This window comes from Sarcophilus harrisii, chromosome 3 (assembly GCF_902635505.1).
Source record: "Sarcophilus harrisii chromosome 3, mSarHar1.11, whole genome shotgun sequence".
Classification (NCBI taxonomy): Eukaryota; Metazoa; Chordata; class Mammalia; order Dasyuromorphia; family Dasyuridae; genus Sarcophilus; species Sarcophilus harrisii.
In genome coordinates this window covers 148,051,009-148,071,099 of record NC_045428.1, presented here as the reverse complement: position 1 = coordinate 148,071,099, position 20,091 = coordinate 148,051,009, and the positions used below count along the sequence as shown (strand labels likewise).

At 31.7% G+C, this 20,091-nt stretch overlaps 1 protein-coding gene across 1 annotated transcript in view; it reads right to left on the bottom strand.

Annotated features, from left to right (window-relative positions):
* Window positions 1–20,091, bottom strand: part of TM9SF2 (transmembrane 9 superfamily member 2) — a 74,943-nt gene that overhangs the window by 14,594 nt on the left and 40,258 nt on the right. The window contains 8 exon segments of the mRNA XM_031958622.1: window positions 1,573–1,630; window positions 4,608–4,727; window positions 7,275–7,407; window positions 14,390–14,498; window positions 15,040–15,119; window positions 16,530–16,641; window positions 17,353–17,477; window positions 18,381–18,510. Of these exon segments, the coding sequence (XP_031814482.1) occupies window positions 1,573–1,630; window positions 4,608–4,727; window positions 7,275–7,407; window positions 14,390–14,498; window positions 15,040–15,119; window positions 16,530–16,641; window positions 17,353–17,477; window positions 18,381–18,510 (867 nt within the window).

The window sequence follows — 20,091 nt, the reverse complement described above, 5'->3', positions numbered from 1 at the left end:
ACAATGTTTGAAAAAAAGCCAAAGATGCCAAAAATTCATTTTTAAAAAACTGCTGGGACATCTAGAAAGCAGAAGAAATTATGTATTCACCAAAGTTCATATCATAGACTAAGTTTTAAAAGGGTACAAGACTGAAATATAAAAGGTGACATAATAAACAATTACAAAAACAAATAAGTATCTTTTTAACTACGACCAGGGGAAAAGTTTATGACCAAAGAAGAAAATAGATTAAAAAAAAAAAAAAAAAGATAAAATGGACAATTTTGATCACATGAAATTAAAGTTTCTGGAACAGATCATTGCAGTTAAAATTATATGGAAAACAGTTAACTGATGAAGAATATTTTGCAGCAACTTTCCTTGATAAATGTCTGCTATATATATTTTACATATATCAAAAGACATGAACAGGCAGCTTTCAAATAAAGGAGTACAAGCTATGAAAAAGTATATAAAAATGCCACAAATAATAAAGAAACGAGAATTTTAGAACAAGATGATGATTCTATTGCCTTTCAGAATGGAAAAATTACCCAAAAAAGAAAATGAAAGGAACTGTGAGAAAATAGGCACATTAAAGCACTGCTGGTGGAGTTGTGAAATATTTTAGACTTTCTAGGGAAAAATTTGAAATTATCCACCTGGAATCACTAAACTGTTCACATATCTTTTAACCCAGTAACATTCTTAGGCCTATACACCAAATAAACCAAGAAAAGAAAAAAAAGGCCCATATTTACAAAAACTTTAATATCAGCAAAATTTTGTTATATCCAAGAACTCAAAACAAGAAGATCTATCAAATGAACAATGGCTGAAGAAATATGATGTGTGAATGGAATGGAATATTTGGAATGACAAAAGGGATAGTTTCATAGAAAGCTACTATGACTTATTTCTATGAATTAATAGAGGGTGAAAGCAGAATTCCCCCCCCCAAATGTATATAAAAACATTAATACTATAAAGATAAACAACTATGAAGAACTTAACAAATCTAACCAATGAATACAATTCCAAAGGTCAAATCATAGACTCAAGAAGAATTAGCACTCTATCTTTGGACACGGTCAATGTAGAGATTTGTTTTGCTTAAATAAGATTATTTTTATAATGGTTATTGCCTGCTTTGCCATTCCTTTCCCACATTGGACAGTAAACAGTATTGGAAGAGTCCCTGAGATATTGTTTAAAAAAAAAAAAGGAAAAAAAAAATCAGATGATCAGTGAAATGTTTGGGGTTTTTTTGTTTTGTTTTGTTTTTGTTATGTCTTTTTAAAGACAGGAGAGAAAAGAAGGGAAATGACAAGACAGCTTTCAAATTTACACAATGACTTTATTACATATTTTAAAATAAATGCAAAATTCATATAATAGTTTCAGAGGTTCTTGTACAATTTTTTCTGTTCTATTTTATATATGAAATGCTAATTTTATTTAAGTTCAACAAAAAAAGGAAAATTTTTAAATTAAAAAAAATTTAAAATTAAAACAAGCAGTTCCTCCTCCACTCCCTTTTATTAACATGTATATTATAAAGAAAGATAATTAGAGAAATAATTCACTTACCCAGGACAAAGAAATGATGTTAGCAGCACGTTTGTTTTCCATTTCTCACCACCAAATGCTACAGAAGGAGATAAAATGGTAGAATATAGGGTCTTTTAAAAAACAGAACACAACTTCTAATTTTATGTTTATTATGTTTATTAGACAAAGCACTAAAGCACTAAAGACAAAGCAAAGAATGTCCTTAGTAAAAAAAGCATTTTGCTTCCTTACCAACGGAAAGTTCAGAGTGTGAACAACCTGAAGGTTCTACTTTGTGCCTGGTTTATACTTTAGGCATTTTTATTTCAGTATCATATGAAGTCATTTATTTGTCCTCTTGAATTAAGAGGCCAAATAGTAAGAGTGTTTGCTGGAACAGCACTAAGAAAAAAATGTATTTTTGTTTAAAAAAACAAAAACAAATGCACAACTAAAATTAGTTCTGTTCTGCCTAAGGACTTGCCATGTCCTTACAGATTTTATCAGGTTGTCCAAGAATCTATCATAAATAAAGTGAATTTGAAATGTGTGAAGTTGGAAAAGATTATAAGAACTGAAGAATGTTTATCTGATAGAAAAAAAAGAACAAGGGAAAAACTGCTGCTTTCAATCTCTCTTTCCCAGAATTTATGGCTATCAGGTTTAATCTATAATTGAACAGGAATCATTTCTATACTATTTCAGATTTTAATTAATTCTATTTTACTAGCCTAAATTATTACAAATTTGACCTTATATCACATCTCAATCTGCCTCTAACTTCCACCTATTATTCCTTGTAGTTCTACCTTCTGGGGGCCAAGAAGAACAATTATAATCCCTCTTCAACATTAGAGTCATCAGAATGTTTTTAAGATAGCTATATATAATGTTGTTCATAAAACTTAATCAAGCATTATAGACATTTTTGTAAGGACAGGGATTAGAGGGTTTGTTGTGACAAGATCAGCACAAATCTAGTATAATCTAGGAAATGGTTGTATCTTCATTGTACAGTATATTATGTTGTAATGGGATTTTATTTACAGTATATTATTTTAGTAATGCTAACCTTAATCAAGATCAAGATAAACTTTCTCCCTTATCTTAAAATAATCATTCCACTGACTTGAAAAAACCTATGTGACGGGTTTAACTGCAAGAAAAATATTGTAAGTAATTTACAATTATAATCACTGTTTAATTATGGAATTTAATTTCTCTATATAAGTGAAAATCATGCTAATTCTTGAAAAGTAAATTCTACTATCAAAGGTTTTAAAAATCTAACACTTAATTTGTTGATAGGAATATGAAATACAACATATTGTCCTTAAACTTTGATACCAAAGCAATGAAACATTTAAACTTAATTTTGCTTTAACAAAGCCTACAAAGAAAAGTGGCGAAGTAGTCACTCCAAAAAATTCAGCAAAATGGTCCCAGGAAGGTTGACACTATTACTTCATATGTTTAAAATCTAACATTTGTTAAAAAGGAATTCTGTATGCCTAATGGCAACTAGATTTAACCTTATATTTACAAATATAAAATTCTTGTATTAAGAAAATCATTATAATATAGCTACTGATGAAAATACTTCAATTCCAGGATATACCAATCAACTACACACACACACACACACACACACACACACACACACACACACTGCTCTGAGAGTCTAAATGTGGATTTAAATTCTTAAGAGTTTAAAACTTTTGGGTGGCCTTGTATTTAACTTTTGTTGACTACTGCTGTAGAAAATGTTAACCTTTATCTTTTATTACCCTCTGAAAGATAATTCTTAATATAATCTTTTATTTTCTTACACAGCTAGGTATATTCTTCTCAAACATAAGCATATTAATTTGCGAGTTCACCCTTTTATATTTTTTTTTAAATTGAAACTATGCCCAAAGGACTATAAAACTGTGCATACCATTTGATCCAGCAGTGCTACTAATGGGTCTGTATGCCAACAAGATCATAAAAAATGGAAAAGGACTCATTTGTTTGTAGCAACTCTTTTTGTGATGGCAAGGACTGGAAACTGAGGGGATGCCCATCAACTGGGGAACAGCTGAATAGGTTATGGTATATGAATATGAGAGAATACTATTGTTCTATAAGAAATGATGAGCAGTCAGATTTCAGAAAACTTGGGAAAATTTAAAAGAACCGATATTCAATGAAGTAAATATAATCAGGAGAAAACTGAACAGGGTAACAACAACATTGTATGATGATCAACTATGATACACTATGACAGATTTAACTCTTTTCTGCAATATCCAAGACAATTCCAATAGATTAGGAATGGAAAATACCATCCACATCCAGAAACTGAATGCAAATCAAAGAATTCTTATTTTCTTTTTGTTTTTCCTTTCTAGTGGTTTTTACCTTTTGTTCTGATTTTTCTTTCACAACATAAATAATATGAAAATAAGTAAAAAATGGTTGTACATGTATTCCAGATCTATTCCAGATTACTTGCTGTATTGGAAAGAGGGAAGAGAAGGGAGAGAGGGAGAAAATTTTGGAATTTAAATTTTTTTTTTTACTATTTAGTAGTATTTTATTTTTTCAAATACATGTAAATATAGTTCCAATATTCTCCCCAAGACATCAAGCAATCTGATATAGGTTAAATATGTGCAGGAATTCAAAGCCTAAAATTATCTTTGCATGTATAATTAGAAAAAATAAAAACAAAAAAGCAACAGAGCTTCTCTAAATACTATATACTGTTTTGAGATATTTCATTTCTTAATACAGAAAAAGCTAAAAGATTAAGTAATTTAAACTTAACATATTAAATATTGCTGCCAAGAGAGAACCAATCAAAAATATAGCCAGAAGAGCCCTACAATTATAATGTAAATCAATGGAAAGAATACTAGTAACTACATTATTAACAAGTTATTAACATACAACTAAAATTTAGAGAAAGCTGCATGCCAAAATATTTCCACATTATTCTTATAACAAATTGAACAAATCTATGAAGAGAATACTATATTAAATTGGACTAGTGAACTTTTAATACATTTGTTTAAACAGCTTTTACTTACATTTATAGAACCTGGCAGCAACATAACCTGCTGGAGTTCCGAGCAGCACCCATAAGACCACAGCACAAGTCATAAGAGCTCCTCTGTTAGCAGGTGACAAAAATCCCAGACAAGCAAAAACTAAAGGCAAAAAAATTAACTGTTAAACATGAATATTTGAATTACCCTAGTTGTTGATAACCTGAAGATTCATTCATATAAAAAGGGAAAGAATAAGAGGAGCGACCAAAGCATACACTATGAAAACGTAGTTGTACTTAAGCTTAGCATGTTTAGATGAGATTCAATGTGACAGAAGGACTGCTAACCAATGGTTCCTTATTACTGACAAAATCACACTTGATTATCCCCTGCACATCAAGGCCAAAACTGAATTTTATCAATTTTATTTTATCAATGATCTAATTCAAAGTATTATTTCTTTTAAAGGAACTGAAATGTTATAATGTAAAGACACATCAGGACACTCTAGCCAATAAGTAATTGTAGAAGAAAACCCAGTTTTATAGTAGCATGAAGATTATTATCTAGGCAGCTAGATGGGGTAGTGGATAGAGCATCATCTCTGGAGTCTGGAGGACCTGAGTTCAAACCCAGCCTCAGACACTTAACACTTCTGAGCTGTGTGACCCTAAACAAGTCACTTAATCCCAATTGCCTTCGCAAAAAAATTATCTTAATAATAATGACAGATAAAACATGTCTAGCTCTTGGCAAAGACACTGGTCAGTTCTAGCCCAGTTCACTCCTTACAGGTAAACCTCTATGAGGACTGTGTTAACTACCATGGCAAAAAATTCAGAATATGGCATTATTCAGAATTCATTCAAGACTTAAATCTAGCATCTCCTTTGACAAAAAGCCTGTTTCCCAAAATGCTAGCCTTTGCCTTCTGCTCTCTCCACTAGCTTGAATTTATTTATTTATTCTGTATATATTTATGTATGAACAGGCTGCTTTCCATGATAGGATAGGAGTTTTTTTGAAAGCAGGAACAGGTTCATTACTGTCTCTGTAATCTCATCAGCCAGCATAGTGCCCAGCACACAAAAGATACTTAAAGAATGATGATTGTTTTCAAGAAAGGCTATTAGCAGATTTGGGATATGGTAATGACTGATGTAAAACATTATTTCAGTGGTGCCTACTCAATGAACTAACTGATTTTGGTTATCAAAAAAATCACAAACCAAGACATTCCCTGGTTTCTGTTACCATTTCCCCAAAACTAGCTTTGAAAAGAAATAGAAAGGGCTTCTTATATAGGGACCAAACAGTAAGTCAGAGAAAAACTAAAAAGATGCATAACAGACCTCTGATCTCTCTTGTACCTTTTCTCTAGTTTATGCCTCCTCTTTGGCCACATTTTTTTAAAATGAGAAAAACTTTCTCTAATATCCTTGACAAGGAAAAGAAAGGAAAGAAATGAAACTAAATAAAATTTCAAAGCAGGAAAAGTTTATCTTTGACATTCCAGTTGTACAATTTCAAGTGGGTAATCCAATCCTGGCAAATTCATACCTAACTACACCCTTGCTATAAGGCAAAGTCAAACTGTCTAGAGTTTGCCTCTTGAGAGTTTCAGTGGGATTACATTTTTTAAGTCAATAGTTAAAGTCTGTTCGTATATACTTAATCTTATAGTTTAGGCAAGTAGGTGGCACACAGAACAGAACAGAAAACAGAATCAGTAATATCAGAGTTCAAATCCTGCCTACTATACTAACTAGTTGTGTGATTTTAAGCATATAGTTTTCTCAACTATAAAATGGGGATAACAGTAATCTCAGGGTTGATGTGAAGATCAGATGTGACAATATTTATAAAGTACTTAGCACAGTACGTAGCACATAGCTCTACATAAATACTAGCTAGCCATTATTAGTCTTTTATTTGTTCATAAGTTAAAATCAAGGAAAAGACTGGCTCATACCACAGAGAATAGGATCAAGCATTTAAAGATAAACTAGTTCAGCCCCTTAATTTCATTGGATTATAAGATTATAAATTAAAAATTCAAAGGGGCCATAAGAGTCATAGTAGCCAATCCCTTATATGTACAGAAAAGGAAACTTAGATCCAAAATGATTAGCTAAATATTCATGCAAAAAAAACCAGAGCTAGGACCTCAATTCAATAAATTTTCTTTCATACTAGGCTTCCTTTCCTGAATTCAAGTCTGCAGAAAGGATATCTTAACTAGTCCATTTAGCAAGTTGTTATAAAATGTAATGGACTGAGGTTTGAGTTGATGCACTGAGGTCCCAAGTACGTGAGGCTAAATAGTAATTGGGCTATACTCTATTAATATACATGATTGGATAAAGAATGGTCCCTGCCCACTCTCCGTGCAAGTCCTGATGTGTTGTATAGGAAATGACGATTTTAGTGGGTGGAGACAGAGACAGGAAGAGAACCTGGGGGAGATTGGGCCTGGGTTCCATTCTCCTAGCTACTGGTCATGTGGCTGCTAGTCTAGCTAGCTTCTTGACTCAGCTGCACACATTGCTATCGCTGATTCTCTTCCACCTCCGATCCTTCTTCACTGAGAATAAAGACTGACAATTTTCCCCTAACCTGAATTCCTGACTCCTGATGATTTAAAAATACACGGTGGTCTTCACAATAAAACATTTCTCATGTTCTTTACTTTTACTTAACACTTACATAGAGTCACAAAAGTCATAATTAAAATTTGTGTCCCTGATCCCAGAAAGACTGAGAGCAGCATTCCTTTTCTTGGAGGACGGAATATATCACCATGAACCAATTTCCAGCCAAATTCTTCCTGAGCATCTTCCTATGAAATAAATACAGTGTTAAACTTGCAAAAAAAGGGCCTTTCAATTTAGTGTCCAAATAATGTAAATAAAAACCCAACATTAACAGTATTAGTTATCCTAAATTTGGAAGCAACAAAATCTCAACTCAGGATAAATGCTAAGACTTTGTTGATTTTTTTTTTTGCATTCAGAATTACGATTTTAAAGTGTGGTTATAAAAGAAATATTGAAAAGATGATCTCCAAATCACTAATAATTAGAATTATAAAAAAAAATAACTAAAGCAACTAATGAGTTTCTATCTTACATATACATCAGGTTAGCAAGGATGACAAAAAAAAAAAAAAAAAAAAAGGGGAAATGACAAAATATTTGAAGGGCTACAAGAATATAGGCCGATTACTGTTGTGCATGGGTTTGGCCATTCTAAAAAGCAATTTGGAAGTATACCTAAAAAGTATGAAACTGTGCATATTCTTTGACCCAGACTAAGTCTAAAGTTTGAAGAAATCAAAAATAAAAACGCTGGTTTTTTTGTTTTCTATAAATGTAGTTATGGGAAAAACCCTTCAAAGATAATCTTCAAATAATTCAGTTAGATAAAAGCAAATTAACATAATTCTGAGTTTCTACTTCACATTCGTCAAATTAGCAAAGATGACCAAAAAAAAGAGGAAAACTACAAATATTTGAATGGCTGCAAAAAAAAAAAAAAAAAAAAAAAAAAAAAAAAAAAAAAAAAAAAAAAAAAAACAAACAAACAAAAAAAAAAAACACACAGGCACATTACTATAATGTTGCGAATTGGTCCAGTAACTCTGAAAAACTATTTGTATGTGCTTTCTGACTCAAGCCATTACTAGACCCACACACCTCAAAGAGATCAAATAAAGAACAAAACACCTACATACAAAAATAAGTATAGCTCTCCTTTTGTGTTGTGAAAAACTTGAAAATAAGATCATGTCTATTAAGAAGGGAATGACCAAAATTATGGTATATGAATGCAATGGATTATTATTATTGTGCTACAATGAAATGATGGAAAATATAGAAGAAAGTTTTCACAAAGAAAACTGGATAGAATTGTACAAATAGGTACAGCGCTCATACAAATAAGCAAACAATTTATATAGAAACAAAGTTATAAACAAAAAACATCTTTGAAAAATTTAAGAATTCTGATCACTGCAATGATCAATCAAGATTCTATAGAACCAATTATCTCCCAAAAGAGGTGTGAGAGATTCAAGACACTGACAAACATATATTCTTATATATGGTCAATGTAGCAGTTTGTTTTACTTGACTATGTAATCTGTTAAAAATGGTTTCTTTTTTATTTTAAATGAGGAGAAGAAAATAAAATTTTTGTTCACTGAATAACAAAAAAAGAAAAGAAAAGAAAAGAAAAGAAAAGAAAAGAAAAGAAAAGAAAAGAAAAGAAAAGAAAAGAAAAGAAAAGAAAAGAAAAGAAAAGAAAAGAAAAGAAAAGAGAAGAAAAGAAAAGAAAAGAGAAGAAAAGAAACCCTACAGGTTATATAATCTAGGCTAAAGTGGGAAAAAATGAATGAATTGTTCAAAGATATACTTAATATTCCCTGTGGTAAATAAAAGTGTGGTTTCATGATGAAGATCAAAGAGTATGCCAAAATCTCATGAATGCAAAGCCAATTATGAAAAACAAGCAATTTCAATAAAAAGACACATTGCCTACTAAAACATTTAAAAATATGTATAAAGTTGTAATCTGGAGGCAAGTAGACACTGCAATGGACAGGACACAAAGTCTGGGGTCAGAAAGACCTGAGTTCAAATCAAAATTCAGACATTTACTACCAATGTAGAACATTTAACCTGTCTGCCTCAGTTTCCTCATCTATAAAATGAAAATAGTAATACCTATTTCCCAAGGTTGTTAGGAGAATCAAATAAGATAACATCTGTAAAGCATTTTGCAATTCTCGAAGTGTTATATAAATGCCAGCTAGCGAATATTGTAAGATTTACTGATTTTACTCCCCCATCCCATTAAATTAAAAAAGATTGACATATATTTTGCCAATCCTATTTATGTAATAGAATTTTTTATCATTTATCCCAGTCATTTAATTTTCACATGAATTTTATTCTTTTGTGGCTGTTTTGATTTAAATATGAAACATATAGATGAAAATACATAGAAAATAAAATATATGTATGCAATATATTATCTTTCAAACTTTGCAATTTCTATGAAAAAAAGGGTGGAAGAGGCATTAGGGTGTCTACCAATTTGAAGGTCTCTACAGAACCAAGGCACTGACTTCATTGTTGTATGCCTGTGAAACTAGTACAGTTTACCAGCGCCATACCAAGAAAAGTGAACCACTTCCATTTAAGACAATTGTCTTAAGAAAATTCTGAAGATTAAATGTTAGAATAAGTTACTGGACACTGAGATCCTCTCTTGAGCTTAACTACCAAGTATTATTCAGACTCTCCCAAAGAGAGAGCAATTCTGAAAGGCTGGCAGTATAGCCCAAATGCTGAACATATGTTATTTAAGCACTCAGAAGTAGTACAAAGACACCTTTTCGCTCTCTCTGAAGAACTTTAGTATCAATTGTGAGACATGGAAGATGCTGGCATAGGACTACCTAGCACAGTGTGCTTGCATTAAAGAAGGCACTGTGTTCCATGAGCAAAAAAGAACCACAGCAGCACAAAGAAATAAGAAATGTGCATATTTAGAGATATCTCCAGCCCAAATGTTGAAATGGACTATTTGTTCCCCCTTCTGAGCTCATACTGGACTAATCAGCCACAGGTGAACACACTGTACCTTGACCCCAACATCATGATGTCATTGGTCCTCTTATAGTACAAAAGATAAATAACAACTTTTATGAAATATTATCAAATAGCTTTGAAGACTTAGCTGGGCAGCATACACTAAAGCATTTTGAAATGATCTTAAATGATTCTTTAAAAAAAAAAATGGATGGATGATATAAAGTAGATGGCAGGGTGCTCTGTCAGAGAAGAATCATATCTGACCATTTTTCCAATTCACAGATAACAAAGAAAGAGAGAAAATTTCCTCATCATTCCACTTCTGGACCAAGAACCTCCTACCCTCATCCTTAGACAAATAAGTGATTCCATTAATGTGGAACAGAAGGTTAGCTATAAAACAATCTTTTGTTTAATAAGCTTGTTATTCTAGAATCCTATATAAGATTATCAATTTTTAAAGTTATAATTTATACAATAGAAACTATATCTTAATCCCTGTGATGCTTTTTCTAGAATGAAAATAAATATCTATTACTCTATTGTTAACCTCTCAATGGCGTATCTGTCATGTAAGTTTAGGGTAATACAAAATAGAAATGTGTATACTAATTGTTCTCAAAAGTTTTTTAATGAGGAGAAGAAAGTAAAATTTTTGTTCACTGAATAACAACAACAACAAAAAAAGAAACCCTACAGGTTATATAATCTAGGCTAACGTGGGAAAAAAATGAATGAATTGTTCAAATTGTTCCTGTGAGCTTTACTAAGCACACTCCAAACTTGCAATTGCGTGTTCATGTTTCATTTTCCTCTCTCCTGCAGTATGCCCCAATTTTCTTGACAAAAAGTAATAAACTGTGCCAAGATCAAAAGTTTTGAAAAACACTGATCTAAATCTTGCAGTCAAATAGGAAGACTGACAATGTGACCTTCAAAGTTTAATTTCAATAGTGTCCCCAAAGTATTAATGCATTTTTAAGATATTAAAGCTTCAACAGGGTATCCCAAAAGGCTTAGTGCAATGGCACTGTGAATCTGAGAGATTGTACTGTTCCTTAGACTTAAAAAAAATTTTTTATCCATCTATATCTATTTATATGTGTATGCACATAGACGTGTGTGAGAAAAAGAGCAAAGAAGATAAGATATAAGAGATATATAAATGATAAAAAAGTGCCACTACCTACAGTATGTCTACAGTCCAGGAGAATTGGCAGATGTGTTTTCATAGGAAGAATATTTTTACCTCAAGGGATTTATCACAATTATTTTAAAAAGCATTAATCATTTTAATTAGGCATGAATACTTGTTTTTATAATAATTTAAAACTTCATCACCTAATTCATCTACTTAGTTCTCTTTCCTCTTCATTTTAGAACTTCAAGAAGAAAATCTGTCCCAGAATGATAAGTCTGATTCTTTAAAAAAACATGTTGAAAAAAACTTTCAATCATATATATATAATTGAGGTTACATGTTTACATGTGAACCTTTCTGCTGCTCTGAATTTTTCTTGCATGTACTAATTTATCTATATTGTCTCTCCATTAAAATGTAAACTTCTTCAGGGCAAGACAAAGTGCATTAGCTTTTTCTATGTTAACAACACTTCTCGTAACTTAATACTTGCTAATAAACGGTAGTATGTCAATGTTGTTTGAGTACCCAAAAGAATTATCCAGTTTCACATATGACTGGTGAACAGCAGTTAAGGGACATAATGACATGTCCTCAGTTGGTATAAACTAATTGTTTTGGCCCAGAGAACAATGTTACAGTTAGTATTTTAAATTTGTTTCTGTTAGTAAATTTATATCAACTGAGATTTTATACCTAATAAAAGTTTAAGTGTTTACTTTTTTTGCTCCCAAAAAACCTCAACTAAGGCCCTATTATTTAAATGCCTCATTATGGCATAGAGGTGTCATTACATTTTAGAAGATCAGATTGGAAGATTGTAGGTAGTGAAAGGCTCTATTGAACTGCAAAGGCTTGTAATGGATTGAATGGTTGTTGTCCAATAGTCAAAACAAAAAATTTGGAAAGGCTCATCACATCATTAGCTTGGCTTCAAGAGAACAGAATTTGTTTTTGTTAAATCAAACTGTTAGGAGACCTTCTAATAAGTAAGTCACAGAACAAGTAAGTCCACATTGATAAGATCACATCCACTGCAACAACCAAACAAAGAGGAAAAGTACTGATTTTTTAAAAATGTGTTGTCCCTATTTTTAAATATGCTAACGAGCATATGCTTTTCAAGTGCTTATGCTACAAGTGCTAGGGTTAACACTGATCCTGTCATATTTTATCAGTTATCCTCATAGTATATATTTGTGAGAAAGGTGGCTAAGAAGTCAAGAATGTAAAAAAAAATAATGATCAACTATGAAAGACTTGGTTCTTCTCAGCGGTTCAATAATCCAAAACAATTCCAAAAAACTTTGGATAGAAAATGCAATCTGCATCCAGAGAGAGAACTATGGAGACTGAATGTAAATCAACACTTCATGGTTCCCTTTTTTTTTTCTTTTTCTTCTGTTTTTTTCTTGTGGTTTTTCCTTTTTTGTTCTGATTTTTCTCTTTCAATGTGATTCATAAAGAAATGTATAACCAGAAAAAAAGAAAACTAAATTTTTTTTAAAAGAAAAAAAAAAGAATGTAAAAAGGTTAAATTTATTTTTTAAAGGAATGCAGGGATGTATAGTGCCAGAAACAAACAGCAGCTCTCCAACTATGGCCTTATTGGCCTGTATATAACGGAGTGACAGAATCTAAGGAATGAGCTTTACAAAATAAAGTTGTACAAAATAAAAAAGAAAAAAAAGAAAGGTAAGACAGGAAGTAAAGACTGAAAGGAAGGAAAGACAGGAAAGACAGGAAGGAAAGACAGAAAGACAGGAAGGAAGGAAGGAAGGAAAAAAGGAAAGACAGGAAAGACAGATAGGAGGGAAGGAAGGAAAGACAAGGAAGGAAGGAAGGAAAGGAAAAAAAGGAAGGAAAGGAAGGAAAGGAAGGAAAGGAAAAAAAGGAAGGAAAGGAAGGAAAGCAAAATATTAGTGGAAAATCACTATCCCAGACTGTAAGTAGAACCAACTTGTTCAAGGCCCGAGTTCCAACATGGAATACATGACTTTAAGAGACTGATATATATGTTTGCATTTCTGCATATGTTAAAAGAGGTATCTATACCTACTTCAAAGTGGATTCATAAAAATGAGACGTATAAAAGAATATAGTAAAACTAGTAGTAATATACTAGCAGTATATTTCAAAAGAATATCAAAGATGGTCTAGACATAGAAATTGATAGATCTGAGAATTAAGATATTAAAAAGATACTTAAAAGGCTTTAAGAAATAGAATCAAAACAATACAAGGATTACATGGGAAATCCCTAACATAAGAAGCTTCTCAATAAATTCAGTGTAGAGTTTCAGCAACTGCCCAAAAGAAACATGTGTAAAAGTTTATAATGACCACTTACTCTCTAAAAATACTTTAGCAAAGTACTTTCAGGCCAAGATATATGGAGGTAGGTAATCAGAGGAATAGGCAAGCTAGAGTTCAAAAAAGTTATGAACCTTGTTAAAAGAAGAAATGAATTAGAGAAAAGAATCATGAGCATGGGGATAAATATATTCTTTATCCCTATATTTATGGGGAAAGCAAAAATAAGGAAGTCTATAAATGTGTAAAAATATAGGGAAAACTAGATAGAAGGGTGATAATAATTACAGAAAAGAAAAGAAAACGTATAAAAACAAAACATCGAAAAGTTGAGTCTATAAACAACTTTCTATGATATTCTATTAGTTCAATTCAGGTGGAAAAATAACAAAACTTGTACATATGCATAATGTGCAAAATAGATACTAATTTTCAGTGATAAATAAAAAAGTATGAAATATATTTGGGTGCACCAAAAGCAAGAAAAAACTGTATAAACAAGTTTAAAATGTCCATTTCCCTTCTAACATGTCATAAATATGACATAGAAAATGACACTGTTGAAGATGTAAGAGATTAAAAAAGAAAAAAAGAGTAAAGCCATAATTACTTACTCCTAATAGTTGTTTTCTTCAATAAGCTAATTTAACAGGGTCTACACAGAGCGAATCTATGCTTTTAAAAAATGTTTTATAAGATACTGTGGAATTTAAAATGCTAAATATCACCACAGAAAAACTATAAGATAATGGTATAATGTTTTTACTTACAGTTGAATCCATCTGATTATATCTTGCAATGTCTTTATGAAGTGTTCTTAACATAATCATAGCTACCATTCCAGATAAGAAGAGAACAATCACCAGGGAATTCATTATGCTACAAGAAGAATAAGTACTTTATCAATCTAACAAAAAATTTATTCTTCATAATACTAACAGTCAATAGGAGGAGGTCATTATATGTTGAAGGTGGACTTTAAACCCAAGTCTTCTTGATTTTGAGGCCAATTCACCACACCCGCTGTTGTGTCATAAGCCCCCTTTAGTTTGATGAATCCCAGAAATCCCTTCTCAGAATAATATTTTTATATGCATAAATACGTAAGATTAGAAAGAAAAGTAATAATAATGAAATACAATTATCATTTAAGAAATCAAATCCAAAGGATCCTATGAACAAATATGAGATCAGATGCAAGATTAAAAATCCCAGCATAAGTGATAAAAGAGGAAACAAAATAGGGAAAGGAAGTACTTGTAACCAGGGAAACTTTTTCAAGATTAGACATGAAACAAATACTGTCAGAGGAAAGAGTCATAAAACAGAAAAGGAAAAGAAAAGCATTATCATATAAGAGAATGATATGTGCAAAGGCTAAAACAAGCAGGCAATAAGAATATAACTGTGCTTCTCTCACCTAAACCACTGAATGTGGGTATGAGGCATAGATTCCAAAATATAGTCCCATCTGGAAGCCCACCTAATAGTTTTTTCTTCCTGAGGAGAAAAAAAATAATATAAATAGCTGAAAGCAAAAAAAATTTCAAAGAAGGATGCAAAGCACATATCATGACAAGCTATCACATATTATAATGGCAAAAATGCTAGATTGGATATCAAGAGATCTGTGTTCAAATTCTACATTTTTAACTACATGGTCAAAGGTAGGTAACCTCCCTGAGCTTGTTTCCTCATCTTTAAAATGAATGGGGTGCTATTGCTTGTAGAACATAATTCTTCTCATTTAAAGAACAGTGTTTATGAATTGCTATAGTTGAAAATTTTATTATCTTGCAAACAATATGGGGATAAGCCTCTATGCTCTTAGCTATCTAGGATGCTCCAAATGATAAACTTAGCCTGTATTTATTTATTTTCTTTCTTTCTTTTTTCTTTTTTTTTTTTTTTGCTGAGGCAACTGGGGTTAAATGACTTGCCCAGAGTCACACAGCCAGGAAGTGTTATGTGTCGGAGACCAATTTTGAACTCAGGTCCTCCTGACTTCAGGGCTGGTGCTCTACCCACTGCGCCACCTAGCTGCCCCTTAGTCTGTATTCACAATTGAAGCTTTTCTAGGCTAGAGGCAAAGACCTTCCAGCATTAATACTGTTTTGTCATCTTTTTCAAGAACCCAACTACTAAATCTGAGGTCAGGCCTTTTTGACTCTAGGGAAAGCATTCTGGCAACAGTGTGATCTAGCCACCTCTATTACACAAAAGGATACTGAAGTTCAGACAAGTTCAAATTTGGCAAAGATCAGAAGGATAATTGAGTAAAAGAAGCCAGGCCTTTCTACTCCCCTACCCTTGCTTCTTTTCTATATAAATGCTACATGTCAATGTCAATTAACAAAGTGGAAAAAGGTAATAAATAAAATCACTGGTAATAAATAATTCTCAGGGTAAGAGATTTCTTTGGAATGGTTATTCTAAATACAGGAAAAGTAGTCTTTTAAGCTATGTAATTAAATTTTGATATTTTCAGGTTACATGAACTAAGTGTCTGTTAACTTTCATGAAACACAAGTTTAATGAAACCTAAAGAGAATTATCATTGCTTTGTACAGCAAAAGATAATATTACAAGTCACATTAAAATGTTTCACTACTAAAATGCTATGTAATCTATGGCTACCAAATTGTACTTGAAGAACTTGAATTATAATGCTGTATTAAGTTAGAAAACTTTTGAGTTATATTCCCTCAGGTTTAAATGAACATCAATTTCCTACCACCTTTTTAACAAACTAATAACAAACGGAATACTCATAAGCTAAAATTACTTGACATTTTAAGTCGTTATCACTTCTTAGTAGTTTTGCCATTTATAAAAGTCAAGTATTTTGGAATAACTTTAACTATGAAAATTTGAAGGGAAATGTTATATTATATAGTAAAAAGTACTCACGTGAAAACTAACTGAATAAGTGTATGCAATTTTGATTTCTCCAGTAGCCTTATTGCTTATATCCATTGGGGGTCCAGTACAGTCAGGTTTCTCTACATGTGTATGTTTGAAACTTTAGGAAGAAATGAATGTTTAAGCAAAATGTTAGGATGAGTAAATCTTAAAGTATGCAATCTATGGAGTTAATAAAGACAAATTTTTAGATATGAATACTTTAGAATAACACTAAAAATTTTTAAGAAGTGCTGAAATTCTCTTTTTATAAAATTAACTAATTTCTTATCATGACATGCATTTCTTTACTATAAACAGCAGGAGATTATGGCTTAATCTTGGGGAAGGTAGTGAGCTTAGCATGCATAGAAAATATTTTGTAACTTTATTGTATCTAAGGATTTCATAAGTGACCAATGAATGCCTTCCTACTTAGCACCAACAGATATTCTTTCAATGTATCTTCAAAAACTAGGATGGGAACACTGGGGGTTTTAGAAATTAAGCTTATCTCATAATAATGGATAAACCTATCAACATTGTAAATTAAGGTACTCTTTAACAATAAAGTTATCAATAGTCTCTACTCCAAAATGGCAAATGGAAAAACACTCAAAGCTTCCTGATAAGGAAAAACAAAACACAAAGGAGTTATCTTCCTTTTCTGGCTCTATAACGTGACATAATACTTGAAAAAAAAATTGTACTACTGTTGTTGGTTCCTCAAAATATAATGTGAAACTAAAATAAAGAGACTTTCACTCTAGTCATGAAAAGCTAAATTATCATACCAGTAGTATTTTATCTATTTTATCTAATTAATGATTACCTTTTTGGCTCAAGTTTAGCAGCCACTAATCTTGCTCCCATGGCCCCACTTTCAACAATATGATAATGTATCTTGATGTCAACATGGTTGAAGATATAAAATGTATCTTTTTCATGGAATTCTGACTGTGAGACAGAATTTAAAAGTTAAAGAAAGAAAATTAGATCTGTAACAACGTTTTTAAAAAATAGATCACAATACCACTATCAGTCCAAATTAAAAGCAAGCTTCCTCCAACATTTAACAAGTGAAATCTAGGTTCTAAGCCCCAAAATTTTCTCAATTAAATCTGAAGAAGAGATAATATATGCTTTCTTTTATAGGTTAAATACTAGTATAAAAAAAACTGAATATGAGGATTTTTTTTAAAACAAGTTAAAATATCTAAATATTCATTTACAATATAGTACTAACAATGATTTTTAAAAAGATATGTCCAACTTCATATATTGTTTAGTACATATGCTCTGAGCAAGTTTACCACTTGATCTACATACAGTAGCCTAGTTACTCAAGTATTTCTAATTAATAAGATCATTAATGTATCCTGTTTCAAAATTAAACTCATGCCATTGTCTACAACAATATCCATAAATACAACTGAATTAAACTAAGATTTATCACAATTTTAAACCTACCATCTTTGTTGAATAATATTCAATAAGAAAACAAATTATATCTTTTCCAATCCAGCTTTTTTTTTTTTTTTTTTTTTTTTTTTTTTTAAATAATCACAGAACTCACATTACAAAGAAAAGAGAATCCAAGTCATAATTGGGACCCATTTCTTGAGTCTAACTTCTAACTTAGACTGAAACTCTTTTAATACTTATATATCCAAGATCACTATATATTAAATCCTAAGTTAACATAATGCTTCAATAATCTGGTCAGGTCTAAATAAATTGTGAATTGTGGATTACAATTACAGCAACTTTCAAAGTTTCGCTTATTCCCATGAAATCTGAGCTGAAAGGCTAATTTTTATTTATTTAGAAAAGTGACCTTTAACATATTAACAAACTTACATTAATAACACAAGCATCCTTTGCGCGGCCTTTATCTGTAATATAACAGCCAATTGGAAATCCAGGATTGCAGAACCTTTGTCCATCTTCAACATCATAGCACCATGTAACAGGCATGTTATCCACAATCCTATACACAGATACATACAAACAAACACAGATATAACTCTTTTTTTTAATTCCAAAGGAGGTCACCATCATCTGTGACATAGTTATTTACTGAAAATTATTTTATAAAGACTATCTCATTAAAATTTGGTTTTTAAATATCTATAAATTATCAAATTTGGCAATGATACCAGCTTAACTAAGGGAAAGTTAAGGCACTGGACAACTGAAAGAGAATTCAAAAAGTTCTCAATTTCTTAAAAGGCTAGAAGAATTGACCATATACAATGAAATATATAATATGGATAAATAAATGTAAAATCCTACATGCAAATAAAAAAGAGCAATCAAATGTACAACAACAGCATGAGCATAGCATGAGTAGCTGATCATCTATATGAAAAGAACCTGGGAGTCACAGCTAACTACAAGATCAATAATATCATGATAAATGTGGAAATACATATAGAAGAACTGCACATGTTTAACAAATATTGGGTCACTTGCTAACTAGAGGAGAGGGTGAGGAGAACAGGAGGGAGAAAAATTTGGAACACTAGGTTTTGCAAGGGTGAATGTTGAAAACTATCTGCATATATTTTGGAAATAAAATGCTATTATTTAATTTTTAAAAATAACAATATCATGATAGCCAAAAAAAGCTGAATGCAGCCAGCCTACATTAAAAGAGATACTGCAAGAAGAGACATTCTTGTTCTACTGATTTTAACTTGGTCAAACCAAAAGGAAAGTATTACATGTAATTCTGAGTGCCTTATTTAAGAAAGAAGGGTAACCAGGATGGTATAGTGTTATGAGTCAGAACTTGAAACAAGGTGTTAAGTCACTAGAATTGATAGAAACAAAGCTTATGTTTACAACTTTGAGAGTTCGCATATTAGCTCACATGTTCACAAGTTTGGGAGATCCACAAGTGTTCACAAGTTCAGGAGATTCACAAGTCAGAAACCCACAATCCCACTCTCTCAGAGGAGGAGTCAACCTTTGGGTTCACACCTTTAAGAGATCACATAATAAGGAGCTTCTGGAGTCAGTGGAGGCAGGGAGAACCAAGATTCAGAGGGAGCTGGAAGCGACAAAAGACAAGCTGCAAGAGCTCTTGGAACCAAGGAGGGAAAGAGGCCTCTAAGAAAACTAACCGGGCTATTTTGGAAGAGACAATAAAAGATTTGAATTTTTATCAGCTGGCTGCATTTGAGGTGATTATTACTTGGAACTGAAACTAAGGCTGCCTCCAGAAAACCTCCCCAAGAAACCTGCTCCCAGAGAGAACCATCATATTTTAAGAAAAAAAGAGACCACTACAGTATAGAAAATTAAAAACCATGTCACATGATGAGAGGTTGAAGGATGGTGAGCCTCCAGTCAGTAAGCAAGCATTTATTAACCATTTACAATGTCAAGTAATGTGCCAGTGCTGACAATTTAACAAAAGGCAACATTGCTCTGACATCAATGAGTACACATTCAAATGAGTAAGACATGCAATAACTAGATGAAAACAAAATGCAGAGTAAGGTAACTTGAGAGAATATTCTTCAACTGTCTATAAGGTTGTCATGTAGAATATTAAGTCCCAGAG